The sequence below is a fragment of the Dipodomys spectabilis genome, unplaced genomic scaffold, assembly GCF_019054845.1.
Source record: "Dipodomys spectabilis isolate Male_0828 unplaced genomic scaffold, ASM1905484v1 ptg000106l, whole genome shotgun sequence".
NCBI classification, from domain to species: Eukaryota; Metazoa; Chordata; class Mammalia; order Rodentia; family Heteromyidae; genus Dipodomys; species Dipodomys spectabilis.
The window spans coordinates 769,147-783,806 of NW_024870783.1; the positions used below are offsets into that span (position 1 = coordinate 769,147).

A 14,660-nucleotide genomic window follows, 5' to 3' on the forward strand; every position below is an offset into this window, starting at 1 on the left:
TTCAACTCAACATCTCCATGTATGAGTATAATACATCTTGATTGAATTCAAACTTCTATTACATTCCAGGTAGGATTTTTAAGAAATAGGTTGATTAATTAATTAAATATAGTACAGTATCAAAATGGTTACATTGAATATACATATATATGAATATATATTCGCACTTTCATGCATAAATATTTCTGTCATATTTTTCATTTTAAGACAATTTGGTCATTACCTATAAGAGAAAAATTGCTCTCCCTGTCAATTTTTTTGCCCTAAGTCTTAACAGGAAGTTCCTATGGAAACAGACTTTCTAACACTTGTAGCTAACATCCCTGAACAGATCATCTGGTAACTATGGATATCAGATGCCTCTTCATCTACTCAACTCTCTGCTTTCAATGGTCAATTCCCTTGAGGATCACTGAGGAAAGAGGGTACTGTGCCTTTCCCTATACTAGCTGAGGAGATTCATAGGAGCTAAGGCATGATATCTATTAATTTCCTAGAGATGATCCTGGACATAAGCCTGCCTACCATTGGGTACTGATACTGTTCTATGGGGTGAGAGCATGTGCACCCTATACTTCTTGAAGAAATACAACTTTTACAATGGGATCCTTCTTTCCAGTGCTGCAGCAACCACGTAATTTTTTTTTTGGTTATTACCAAACACTGAACACTTCTTTTGTCACTTTTCTTAGAAGAGCAGGCTTTATCGTCCATTTTTCTTTCCTCACACTGTTGCCCCCACCTGGCTATTTGCATATTGCTCCCTAAGGAGGACCTTCCTTTCTAAGTCTGAAATAAAGACTGAGTGCTGCTGAACTTGCCTTGACCTGTCAAGACTCCTCATTTCACTCCTAAAAATGAAGTCCTTGTCTCAGCTCCTGTGGCTGTTAATGCTCTGGATCCCTGGTAAGAGCAATGGGAGATGAGGATTGAGAGTGGGTGGGAGGGTGAGCTCTTAGCACCCATGGTGCCCAATCCACATTTTAGACGTGCAGATCTTGTTATCCATGATGGGGCAAATGAAGAAAAGGTCTTAGATAGTCAGAAATGTTCCAGAAAGTGCTAGAACTTATGCTTGGATACATATTCTGCTGGTTGAGAAGATTGTTGGTGACTCCTAGAGACTCATTTATGGTTTAAAATGTCTGATCTTTTAATTTTTGCTATTTTTACATTCTGAATCAAGGCATGATATGAATAAAATGCAATATATATCAAAATATAAGTAATACATGCATGTCTGCCTATACTTGCGAATAACCTTGCATTTCTTCTTATTCTAATTTCAGGATCCAGTGGAGATGTTGTGATGACCCAGTCTCCAAGTTCCCTGTCTGTCACACTGGGAGAGTCGGCCTCCATCTCCTGCAAGTCTAGTCATAACCTTCTGTATGAGGATGGACACATCTACCTCGATTGGTTCCTGCAGAAGCCAGGCCAGATTCCACAACTCCTGATCTATAAGGCTTCCAACAGAGCATCTGGGGTCCCAGTCAGATTCAGTGGCAGTGGGTCAGGCACAGATTTCATACTGAAAATCAGCAGGGTAAAGGCTGAGGATATTGGAGTTTATTATTGCTTGCAATATACACATTATCCTCCCACAGTGATACAGCCCTGAACTAAAACCTCCCTTCTGACTGGGGCAGCTGTGCTCATGCATTGGTGGTCTGAGAGCAGCAGAGCAAATTGTCTCAGGTCCTATGTCAGTGTGAGAGTGACTTTGAGGGGAGATGAAAAGTCTGTGTCAATGAGACAACATACAATCTACAATGACCAGGAGAGTAATCATGCAAGCACAGAAAACAGGAGATATCAGATAAATCTTGTTGTTTGTGTGGTACTGAGGTTTGAACTAATGACTTCACAAGTTCTCTTCCATTTCTGTACCATCCAGACTTCTACTTCTTGTTGTTTTGTTTGTTGGTTTTTGTTTTTTCAGGTCAGTTTCTGTGGTTTGTTTGTCTGGGTCACAAACCCAGTCTTTAATTCACTCACTGCATTTTTCTCCTGTTTGACACTAGAAGAGACGGCTGACATAGGAACATGCATGTTTACAGAGAAGTGTAGTGTGAGTAGACTTCAGCTCATAGGAGAGAAAATACCTCGGCTTCTGAAGAAGAACATTTTGGGATAAGAAGGATAGAGTCATTCTAACTGGAGTGAGGTGTAATCTCAATGTTGTTTTGATTTTCATTTCTTTTATAGCCAGAGGAGTTGAGCATTTCTTCATGTGCCATTCTTATTTCCTCTTCAGAGAAGTCTCTCTTTAAGTTGTTACCCCACTCATTAATGGGTATGTTGTTTCTTTCAAGATTTGTTTTTAGGGGATTTAATTTTTGTGTTCTAATTGTATTTTAGGTATGAGGTCCTAGTCTGTTGTATGGCTAGTGAAGATCTTCTCCCAGTTTGTGGGCTTTCTATTGATCTTGCTAGCTATGTCCTTTGTCATGAAGAAGCTCTGCAGTTTAATTCAATTCCATTTATCCAAACTTTCTTTGATTTGTTTTGTTTATGGGTCTTATAGAAAACGAAACCTCAAGTATGTATTTTAAAATTTTATTTTCTTATAAAGATACTGTACAGAGATGTTACGGTTATATCAGTATATGAAAAGTTTTTTTGTTGGACATTATTACCCCCTCCTTTTTTATTTTCCCCCCACTATCCCTTCCCTCCCCTACCACCCCTACTGTCCATTCCCTCTCACAGCCTCCCCACTCACCCCCACCCCAAAGTTGTAAAGTTCATTAACAAAAAGTAAAGTAGTATGGAAGTTCCTCAAAAGACTACACATAGAGCTCCCCTATGACCTAGCATTCCCACTTTTGTGCACTTATCCAAATGATCACAAACAAGGCCATACTAAAGATAACAGCACAACTAGGTTTATTGCAGCATTATTCACCATTGCTAATATGTAGAACCAACCCAGATGCCCCTTTGTAGATGAATGGATCAAGAAAACCTGTTACATCTCTCTCTCTTTCTCTCTCTTCATATATACATATATATATGACAATCAGAATGAATGACACTGCCCCATTTGTTAGGAAACGGAAAGAGTTGGAAAAAATCATATTAAGTGAAGTAAGCCAGACCCAAAAAATATTTGTCCTATAGTTTCCCTTAATTGCAATAATTAGTACATATCTAGGATAATTGTATCAGATCAGCAGAAAATCTCAAAAACTATGTACATATGACCATATAAGATGACGCTAAGTGAAATGAACTCCAAGATATGGACATAAGAGGTCTTTCTTTGTTATTGTTTTTAATGTACTATATGATTTTCTTTTGTTTCTTTTGTAAGTTCTTCCTTATTATGTATAACCCCTGTTGTCACTCTATTTGATTTTGATACCCTAAATCTTGTATATTCATTTATCTAATTTGGGGAGGGGAAAGGGAATAACAAAATGCTGAAACAATGACACAGGATGACTCATTGTAACAATGATAATCTCAAGATGCTATGTTGTAAATGAACTTTACATCTTTGGGGTAGGGGGGAGTGGGGAGGCTGTGAGAGGGAATGGATAGTAGGAGAAAATCAAAGGAGTGGGTAACAATGCTTGACAAGAAATCTACTCTTTACCTTACTCATGTAATTATAACCCCTCTGTGTAGCATTTTACTATGTATCTAGCTATGCATCTATGTATCTGTCTATGTATCTTATGTATCTATTTATCTATCTATCTACCTACCTACCTACTTACTATCTATCATCAACAATCTTAAGTTTTGTTATAGTAGGGTAATTATTTTCATGATAACCCAAAAAGAAGTTCATAAAAAAAACAACTGATATAGCAGAGAATCATAAAACAATTAGCTGTACATCTCTGAAACTGTCTTTTCCTGAAAGGTTGGCTTTATAAAAGGCTAGCATGAAAAACATTTTATAGTTTCCCTTATTTGCAATAACTAGTATATGTCTGAGTCAAGCAGAAAAGGTCAGATAAGTTGATGTTAGGGAAATGAATGCCAAGATAAGTATTCAAATGTTTTTTTTTCTTTCATGCAATTGTTTCTAACATATTTATAAGATGATTTCTATGTTGCTTTGTATGTCCCTCCCCCACGGTATAACCCCTGCTTTCACTGTATTTGATGTTGGTATAATTTGTGGAGGGGAAGGGCAAAAACAAATCGTTTAACTAGGGATACAGGTGGACCTATTGCAACAATGAGATGTACAAGTCTTTATGTTGAAAAACGAACTTTACAACTTTGGGGGATGGGGATCAGGTGGGAGGGAGGTGTGGGGGGGGGCGTATGGGAAGGGATGGGAAGGGGAAACAACAAGGAGGCAACAATGCTTGATAAGAAATGTACTCGTTATCTTGCCCATTTAATTGTAACTCCTCTGTATGATATTCTAACAATTAAAAAAATTAATCAACAACACAAAATTCAAACGCTAATTTTTCTGAATTTTGTGTTATTTTTCTGATTCTCTTTATAGTTTCCTTACTATGTATTATTAAACAATATGTCATTTAGTTTTATCTCATTTTTAGACTGAAATTATATAGGATCTATTCTTATAGGACTTTTATTTGAATTGCTTTTAGATCCATGAATGTCATGAGCAGTTCAGTTATTTGCATTAATAGCATTCAAATGGATATATATTTTGCTGTGATGTTAGTTCTAATGTAGAAAAATTGAGATATGTGAAGTCTGTTGTGTATTCTGTTCAATTACAATGATGCTATTAAAAAAAAGAAAAAACATTTTATGAACAACATGGAAACCACTATTCTCAAACCACAGGAAACAAATTCATTTGGTTCTCTGGACTCAAGGCAGAACCATTTTAAGCTAGCACATTTGCACTGCTCTGGTCAGGTAGACCTTATTGTACCCTGGACTTATTGAAGACAATAGCTATGTACTAAGAGATGGAAATCTGCCAGCCTTGCTGTTTTGTGTCCTCTTTTTACCCCTGCTCATGTGCATATGCCCAGAGCACAGCTCACAGCAATTAAGACTTCATGATAGGCTTCTCACTGACTGGGCAGCAGTCAGTCACAGTCAGCACACAACATGGACTTGAGGGCCCCTGCTCAGCTCTTGGGGCTCCTGCTGCTTTGGCTTCCTGATAAGAGAAGACAATGCCTCAATTTATTCATTATAGCCAAAGCTTCTTCAAGGAAATTTTATAATAAGCAAATTATTATGCATTTTTTATTTTCTGTGTTTTCCAGGTGACCCAGTGCTATCTCTGTTGGCAACTGTAGGAGGAAAAATCACTATTAATTGCAGGGTCAGACAGGGCATTAACAGTTATTTGAATTATTATCAGCAGATACAAGAGAAACCCCCTGACTTCTGATATATTGAGCATCCAGGTTGCAAACTGGGGTCCCATCAAGGATCACATGCATGGATCTGGGATAGCGTTCACTCTCACCATCAACAGCCTGCACACTGAATATTGCAACTTATTACTGTCAACAACATAAGACTACTCCTACTGTTAAACAAGTTATCATATAAACCACCCAGAGGAGCAAAAGTGTGAGTCTGGCTGCCCAGATATTCCTGTTGGTGCATCCCTCTACTGACAGTAGTACTTAATGGAGATTCTGAAATTTTTCATGGAAAGAATCAGTGAAAATCTTGTCCAGCTTCTTCTCTCTTTTCCTACTCAGCCCAGCAGCACAGACCTGACAATGTACTTGCTGTCTAATCAAAGATAAACCTATACTTACAAGGAGTCTGGAAAGTGATATCCTATTGGATTCATAAAATAAAAAGAAGCTGTTTCAAATATACCAAAAAAAAAGATTTAATACTGAATAGCTGTGGTTTTTCTGGGAAATCATCTTCTGGTCCAGTGATAGACAGACGGAAAATAGAGAAGACCTGATATTCCTACCAAGTTCTCCCATATATGTGATTATTTAATTTCTGGAAAGGGTAATAAGACAATACAACCGAGAAAAATTATGTATTTTACATTTCATTGTGAAATAGCCTAGTGTTGGATCCATGCTTCATAATGTTTAGGGAAATTAACAAAATGTCATGAAAACCCAAGCGTAGGGTCTAAAATAGTAAAATTCTCACCAGACAACTCAGGTTTATATCTTTGTAATTTTGTATTAGCAGTATTTCCTTAGATGTGCATAATGCCAAAACATGAAGTGAAATGAGGGATAAATTGGACTTCGTAAATTTGATCAATTTCAAAGCTCTAATAGATACTTTTAAGAAAGTGAAAAGACAGACAATGGAAAGGGAGAAATGGTGTGCCAATCATCTATCTGATACCAGGTTAGAGCTTCTGTAGTTTTCTCAGTGGTCATTGGAAGAGGTCCACACTAGAAGACCGATCTGAAATTTCTAGGTAAGAAGTGCTCATGAAAGACAACCCCTGCCTGTATTTCTCCAGGCTTAGAACTGATAGGGAATCATACAGGACATGAAGAGATGACCAAGGTTGCATGGTTCAGTTGTGCAGTGAACACATCTTCACTCTGAGTTGCAAGCTGGTGAGTGGAGTTCAGCAGAGATCAACATGCAGAAAGGCAAATCCTACCACCCAGTCTCATAACCCAATGCAGTTTCATAAGAGAGCTCCTATTTCTTTCAAGAAAAAGAGAAGGAAAATTATAGACTCTTATAAACAAATGCAAAGGACAAATCATTACATCTGGAAACAATTAATTAAATAGCAATCTAAACACCCAGTGAGAACAAAGGAGAATGGATATCTTAGGACAGGATCACAGGGCTCAAAAGCTGTGTGCATGTGATCATATAAAATGATCCTTGTCAAAATGGACTCCAAGAAATGGAAGTAAGAGCTTTTTTATTGAACTGTTTGCATTTTTTACTTTCCTTTCTTCTTTTCTTTTTTCTTTGGTTTATTTCCTTCTGTAGCTGTTTTCTTTTTTTCTCCATACCCTTTGTCCTGGTTTGTGGTCATTTGGATAAATGTTCATAAGTAGGGTAGCTTACTATTTTCCTTAATGGCAGGTTTGTATGTGCCAATTTTAATTTTGCATATCCAGTTACTTCAAAAACAGTATAAAGAAGTACTGATTTTTATCCACCAAAGAAGTGGATACAGAATGCACTTCAGGATAATCCATCCACAGCAACAAGCAATAAGGAAAGATAAATCCAGTTCATGGAAATTCCTAATCACCTTGTCCCTATGTGTCTTTCTGACCCAGACACTCCCTGTGTGTCTCTGGGTAAAGACTTATAGACAGACTGGCCTTTCTGTACTTCCTGTCACCTCAGCCTCTAGACAGTCTCCTGCTGTGAGGAGCTTCCTCCTGCAAATGTCAGTCATCCCCAAAATGAAACTGCTATTTGCTCCTGATCACTGATATCATGTTTTTTTGTTGTTTGTTTTTGTTTTATGTGATCAGCCCACAGATCTAACAATTCTCCCAAAATTTCAAAACTTCTGAGCCCAAATTGTTCACTCTTATTTGATGGACACAAACAACTCACTTTGAAGAGCTTCTGGCCTGACATCAAGATACCACACATGGTTCCAATCTATGGACCCAGACCGAGAACATTAGGCAAAGGAGCCCGAATGGCTGATTACAAAGTGTTCTCTTTAAGTCCTTCCGCCTTTAATTGCCTCTGGTCTTTAGGAAAGACGTTTAGAAGCCTGCATCCCACCTGGGAGTAACAGACACTCCTCTTAGGGCTTTACTGTGTTTCTTGTCCAGCTTGTGGTCACCATCTCTGGTGACCTCAGCATTATGTGGTAACATAGGAGAGTGCCAGTTTATGTCAGTCACCAGAGGACAGTTGTCTGCCCATATCTCCTTTAGTTCTATAGATAGTGTACAAAAATTGAAATGGCTCCTTTCTTTTTCTGTGTGCTGGTTCTGATACTTGTATCCAGAGCCTGGAAGCCAAGGCTAGCACTCTACCACTTGAGCCACAGCTCCACTTGTTAAATTTTTATTAGTTAGACTGGCTTTGAATGGTCATGCTCAGATCAAGGCCTCCTGAGCAAGGAACTAGGATTACAATTGTGAGCCACTTGCACCTGGCTGAAATGGCTTGTTTTGGCCCAAGAAGAATTGTGGCAAGTTTTAATAATTTCTGTAGAACTGAAGTTCCTATATTAAGACCGAAAGCAGCCAATAGTAATGACAGTCTCTTTAAGGGTTAATCATTTATTTTCACAAAAATGGGAATATGTTTACAATAGAAATGTCTTTAAAGAATATATTTCATCTATTATATTCTCCAGCAGTAAGTTCCAGTAAGTAAGGACATGATATACTTCATATTGTTACTTGTTTTCCTAGAATTCGAATTTGGTATTTAGTAGTAAATCTGAGTATATTTTTATTAGAGATCCAAAACATGTTTTTTTTCATTTTCCTTTAAAAAATAGTATTAGCATTGAGGAATTACACAAAGGGATTTCATTAGGATATTTACAACATGAATATCACAGACACTGAGCAAAAATATAAAATATATTATTCTTAAGATATATGTGTATGTGACACATACATATATGTCAACCAAAATTTTCAGTAGTTAAATACATTAAACATTAACTGAACTCCTCCAACTGATACACCATGTGAAACATGATATGGTTGGTACCAGAACAGTTGATTACATAAATAAGGGAAGCATTACTTCTTGTGTTACCTCATGCAAAATATTTAAATCATTGGACAGGATGAGAACAGAGTGCAGAATTTATGGCTTTGTCTTAGCCCCTTGTTTGAGTTTTAAACTCATGTTTAAGTTCCTCTTCTTCAGTGCATATCAGTTCCAGACATCAGAGCAGACTTCTGATATCTCTCTCAGTACAAGCACCACTGCAGAACCTTGAGTCACCACATGCTCAGAAGCCACCTTTGTCACAGCTACTCAGGTCAGCCAGACTATCCTGAACCAGCTCAAGTCCTGTCCGACACTTCTAAGGTTCCACTCCTCCCCCTGGTGGTAAAAGGTGAAACAGCAGCAGGTCTCAAGTTGTACAGGTGTTCATTTATTCCTATCATCAACAAAAAGGAATTATTTAATGTTATACAATGATAGTTATTATGAACATTCGCCAACAGTGAAGTCTTGAGCACATTTAAGAAAATCAATGATCTCACAGAATTTTCATTTTAATGAGACTGACAGAAATCAAATGAACAAATACTGTTTCTTTTTTTCTTTTATATTTTATTATTTTATTAGTTTTTTTATTGTGAAAATACTGTACAGAGGGGTTACAATTACATGGGCAAGATAATGAGTACATTTCTTATCAAGCACTGTTGCCTCCTTCTTTTTTTTCCCTTCCCATCCCTTCCCCTCTCCCCCCGCCACACACACCCCCAACCGATCTTTCCCCCACCAACCAAAGTTGTAAAGTTCATTTTTCAACATAATAACTTGTACATCTCATTGTTGCAGTGGGTCCACCTGTATCCCCATTTAAATGATTGGTTTTTTTCCCTTCCCCTCCACAAATTATACCAACCTCAAATACAGTGAAAGCAGGAGTTATATTGTGGGGGAGGGACATACAAAGCAACAAAGAAATCATCTTATAAATATGTTAGAAACAATCACATGAAAGCAAAAAACATTTGAGTACTTATCTTGGGATTCATTTCCCTAACATCAACTTATCTGACCTTTTCTGCTTGACTCAGGCATATACTAGTTATTGCAAATAAGGGAAACCATGGGACCTATGTTTCTTTGGGCCTTCACTTAATATAATACTGTTTCTATGGTTGCTCCTAACTTACTCCTTTGGGATTCTCATCCCCTTTTTCAATGTTGTTGTGGCTTTTGAACTTAAGGCCTGGATGCTGTGCTGAGGTTTTCTGCTCAAATATAGCACTGAATTGCTTGCTCCACAGTTTCACTGCTGGCTTTTGGTTGGTTAGTTGGAGGTAAGTGTCTCACAGAGGTTTGTGTGTGAGCTGGCATTGATCTGTGATCCTCACAGCTCAGTTTCCTGAATAGCTAGAATCACAGGTCTGAGTCACAAGTCCCGAGTGTATTCTCCCACTTTCAGCAATGTCCTTAATCAGAGCACATGGTATGGGCTTCTTCTAACTTATCATAATGAACAGAGAAATAGACAAGAAGTTGTACAGTTGAACGATTATATTTCATGGAAATTAAACTCAACAGTGTGCTCACTAGTGGCCAGTTATCCAAACAAAGGCAGAGGTCTTCTAATCCATCATGTGTTCAAAGCTTGAAGCAGTACACACTGTTCAGTGAGGATAATTACTGTCTGATGAAATCTATATAAACCAACACAGACCTATTTTTAGCAGGGTGTATATTTTTACTATATTCATCATATGTTTCAATAAAAAAGTAGCCTCTCCATTTATTTAAAGGGAAGCATTTGAGGGTAAAAAAGAGAAAGAAACATTAGTCTCTTATATCCCAAAGATTCTCAATAACCCCTTTTAGTGCTATGACTAACCTTTTCCTCCTCTGATTAACTCACAGCATTGGTCCCTAATTGTAGAGTAGACACTTGCTTCTTTAAAACACTGATTTTTGTCTTCTTAATTCTCACATATCATTTGGTGTGCTGTTCAGTTTTGAAGATGTTGATTCCCAACACATTCCATAGATTAGGTTCAGCTACATTAACTGGACTTTCAGAGAAAACATGTCTTAGAAGGCAATGCCATGTGGTTATCTATCCTCACGGGGCATATTACCTGTACTTCCCTCATAGGAGAACACTGTGTAACAAAGATTGTTGGATTTCAGTCTTTATTCACATCCAGGCCCAATCATCTCTCTCTCTCTCTCTCTCTCTCTCTCTCTCTCTCTCTCTCTCTCTCTCTCTCTCTCTCTCTCTCCCTCTCTCTCTCTTAAATTCCAAGGGATTTCTAGGCTTTCATGTCATGAGCAGAGGAGGATGAGCAAATGTACATTTATTATTGCATCAGAGTCACATTTAAGAGACATATTTCTTTTTCTAGTTCTCACCCATTTAATACATTGTCACAGTTTTCAGCCAAGTGTAAGTAAAAGTTTTCCAAATGGCCATCCAGTTTCTGCTCTTGTTTGGACATAGTAATGAATAAACTCCATGTGGGAACCCTCCTCACTTCACTCTAGCTTCACTGCCTGTGGTCTTTGTCCTCACTGCCTGGAGATGTCCTCTGCATACGGTGTGGCTCCAGTTCCTCATCCTCAATCTTGGTCATGTTGCATTTCACCCCATTTTTTTGCCTGTTTGTGTCTCATTCATCGAAAATACCATCACTTAGACACTAGATTAACTGGAGAGGGATATAGGGATATTCACATGTATGGAATGGAGTAGACTAAAGTAAATGTGAGCCCATGGGTTAGAGGACAACTTAGCTTCTGAGGGGCCACAGTTTCAGATAATAAATTGAGGAGACACACTGCACTGAAAAGCTTAGAAAATGACTGGTGTTGAAAAGAATAATGGTTACAAAGCAAGAAATAGAACCAAGTTCTTTCCTTCATATGAGGTTGAAAATAAAAAAAAAAAATCTTGAGAAATGTCTTGGAGGGAGACTTTGAAAAGCCAATATTCATCAGGAATGCACAGGGCAGCAATGCAAGCACCATGGGCTGGTCTCTACATTGCAGATCATGAATTTTGGTTGCACTTGCTTTGTTTTAACATGGTATTTTTTAAAATGATTAAATCCAGCCTGCTACCTAGGTAGCTATCTAGATTTTCCTTCCTTGTATCCTTGCTTCCTTGCTTTAATCTATCGTATTTTTTTATATTTTTTTATACTTCCCTAACTCCATACATTCCTACCTATCTACTTCTACCTAGCCAACTACCTACCTACCTATGATCAGTGTTATCACTTATCAATTTCTGGATAATGCTGATTATGATTAACTACACTTTGGGGTAGGGCAGAAAAACAAAAAACTCAGAAATCTGGTGCCAAGGCAGCAGCTTCTATAATTATTTTCATTCTGATTTTTTTTCTGAGTGACTGACATGCAAAAGCTATTGTGAATATCATAATATAGATCATGTTGAAATCAAAATATAGTTTTTAATTTTTTTGTTTGGTCATGGGGCCTAAACTCTGGGCCTGGGTGCTGTCCCTCAGCTCTTCAGCTCAATGCTAGCACTCTACCACTTGAGCCACAATACCTCTTCTGGCTTTTTCTGCTTATGTGGTGCTGAGGAATTGAACCCAGGGCCTCATGCATGTGAGGCAAGCACTCTACCACTGAGCCACCTTCCCAGCCCATAAAAATAAACTTTTAAAAAAAGAGTAAGAAAGTCATTCTGTCTTTGGAAAAATATTTTTAAGGACAAATTTGTGATGTGCAGGTCTCATTGGGACACATGATAACTTTAGTTCTGGGCTTTGACCTGGATTTCTGCCACCCTGCATCTGTGCTGGCTCTGTTGCTTTGCCTAGCAGTTGAGGATTTGCATGCACCCAGAGCACAGCCCACTTGGCCTGAGAACTTCTTTAAGGCTGCTCAAATTCTGTGTATCAGTCAGTCCCAGTCAGCACATACCATGGACGTGAGGGCCCCTGCCCAGCTGGGCTGCCTGCTGCTCTGGCTCCCAGGTAAGGAAGGATGGCACTTCTTCCACCCTATGGGAGAAGTCTAGGTCTAGAAGCCTAGATCTTCATGGAAGTTCTCACAGTATAACTATTTGGGTGGATATTTGTCTTTTGTTTCCAATATCAGGTACCAGTTGTGACATTCTGATGACCCAGTCTCCATCCTCTCAGTCTGCATCAGTAGGAGACAGAGACTCCATTACCTGCAAGGCCAGTCAGGGTATTAGCAATAATTTAGAATGGTATCAACAGAAACCAGGGAAAGCTCCTAAACTCTTGATTTACTGGGCAAACAATTTGGAACCCGACGTGCCATCCAGGTTCAGTGGGAGCCAATCTGGGACAGAGTTCACTCTCACAATCAGCAGCCTTCAGCCTGAAGACTTTGCAGCTTACTACTGTCAACAGGGTAATAGTTACCCTCCCACAGTGGTACAAGCCATAACATAAACCTCTAGGGGAAGCAGAAATGACAGGCTGGGCTGCCCCAGCTGCTTCTCCTTGTGGTTTCACCTGCTTTGCAGTTACAGCCAGGCTCTGAAGTTCAGTTGGGGATTTGGTTGAGGTGGTCAGTGACAATCCTCTCAATCTTAACTGTATTTCTTCATCTCAGCCTCACAGTCATCATTCAGACAAGGCTTCTGTCATCATAAAAAGAACACAGATCTGTACTTCAGAGCATCTGGAATATGGTATCCAGGGGATATGATTTCCACTTGGAAGGCCTCACAAGAGAGGCATTTGCCCTCCCTTTGTTCCTCTTACACTTGCACCCATTTGCTTAGTGAATTCCCTTCTAAGTCTGAGATTCAAGGTTCAGCCTGACCTTGTCTTGACCCATCATGACTCCTCAGGTCCTTCTTTAAAATGAGGATGTGCTAGGCATTGGTGGCTCACGCTTATAATTCTAGACACTTAGGAAGCTGAGATCTGAGGATGTGGTTCAAAGCCAGCCTGGACAGAAAGCTGTGAGACTCTTATCTCCACGTAAATACTAGAAGACCAGAAGGGTGGCTGTGACTTAATGTGCTAGAGTGCTAACCTTGAGCAAAAGAGCTCAGGGATAGTGAGTGCCCAGGCCCTGAGTTCAAGGCCTATGACTGACAACAATAGGGATTTTAGTAAAGTCCTGAGGACATTATTGCTCTGGATCATTAGCAAAGACAGAGAGAGATGAACAATGACATTATATAATATGCTGGAAAATTTAGGAACTGGAGATCATGTTGAATGATATAAGTCAGGATTCCAATGCCAATTATTCCATGATCCCATTCATTTGTGGTATGTAGAATTAAATAATGCTGATAATATAACAATAATTCAATAATAGTAATAATAAAACATGGTAACAGTTCATGAAAGCAAAATGGGGAAAATGTCTAAAGGGAGATTGGTAAGGGACCTAAGGCACAAATAAATGAAAATGAATTAAGTATAATATATAATATAATGTATATCCACACATACATATATTTGTAAATTATGAAGTCAGTTATATAAAGTAAGATAATAGGTGTTGAAGGGAAATGACAGTGGAAATACAAAGAAGGTAGTTAAATTTTTCAAAGTACATTGAATTTAAGTATAGAATTATCATTTAAAATCACCTCATGCTATTAATATATGCAAATTAAAATTAATCCTTCAGTAAAAGAAATAAAATGGCATAATTTTGCATTAAAATACTGAGATACTCTTGCATAATTGTTTGAGAAGATTATATTTTTATTGTGAAAAAAACTGTACAGAGGGGTTACAATTACATGGGCAAGATAATGAGTCCATTTGTTATCAAGCATTGTAGCCTCCTCCTTTGTTTCCCCTTCCCATCCTTTCCTATCCTCCCCCCGCCCCCCCACCCAATCCTCCCCACGGCCCGGTCCCACTCACCCCTCCTCACCAAAGTTGTAAAATGTACAAGTCGTTATGTCAAAAACGAACTTTACAACTTTGGTGAGAGGATTACTTAACAAAACAAAACCAAAACTCCAAATGGAAATCTTGCCAGTTGCTATGTCACAAAGGTTCCACTAGATGCCAAAATCCACACAAAGAGAAAAAATGGAAGCCTGATCTTAGAGACCTTGGGAAAGC

The 14,660-nt window shown here is 38.4% G+C and overlaps 1 long non-coding RNA gene and 1 gene segment (V, D, J or C); one reads left to right on the plus strand and one right to left on the minus strand.

The window, feature by feature from the left end:
- The first annotated feature begins 817 nt into the window (after positions 1 to 817).
- LOC122114125 lies at positions 818 to 1,636 on the plus strand. The segment is given in 2 exon segments: positions 818 to 906; positions 1,290 to 1,636. Coding segments are annotated over 2 exon segments (381 nt in total).
- A 3,421-nt stretch (positions 1,637 to 5,057) lies between these two features.
- LOC122114162 lies at positions 5,058 to 12,739 on the minus strand. The gene is made up of 3 exons (XR_006148538.1): positions 12,695 to 12,739; positions 5,727 to 5,733; positions 5,058 to 5,110 (listed from the first exon to the last, which is right to left on the minus strand). It is a non-coding gene; the product is annotated as an uncharacterized LOC122114162 (long non-coding RNA).
- Positions 12,740 to 14,660: the final 1,921 nt, after the last annotated feature.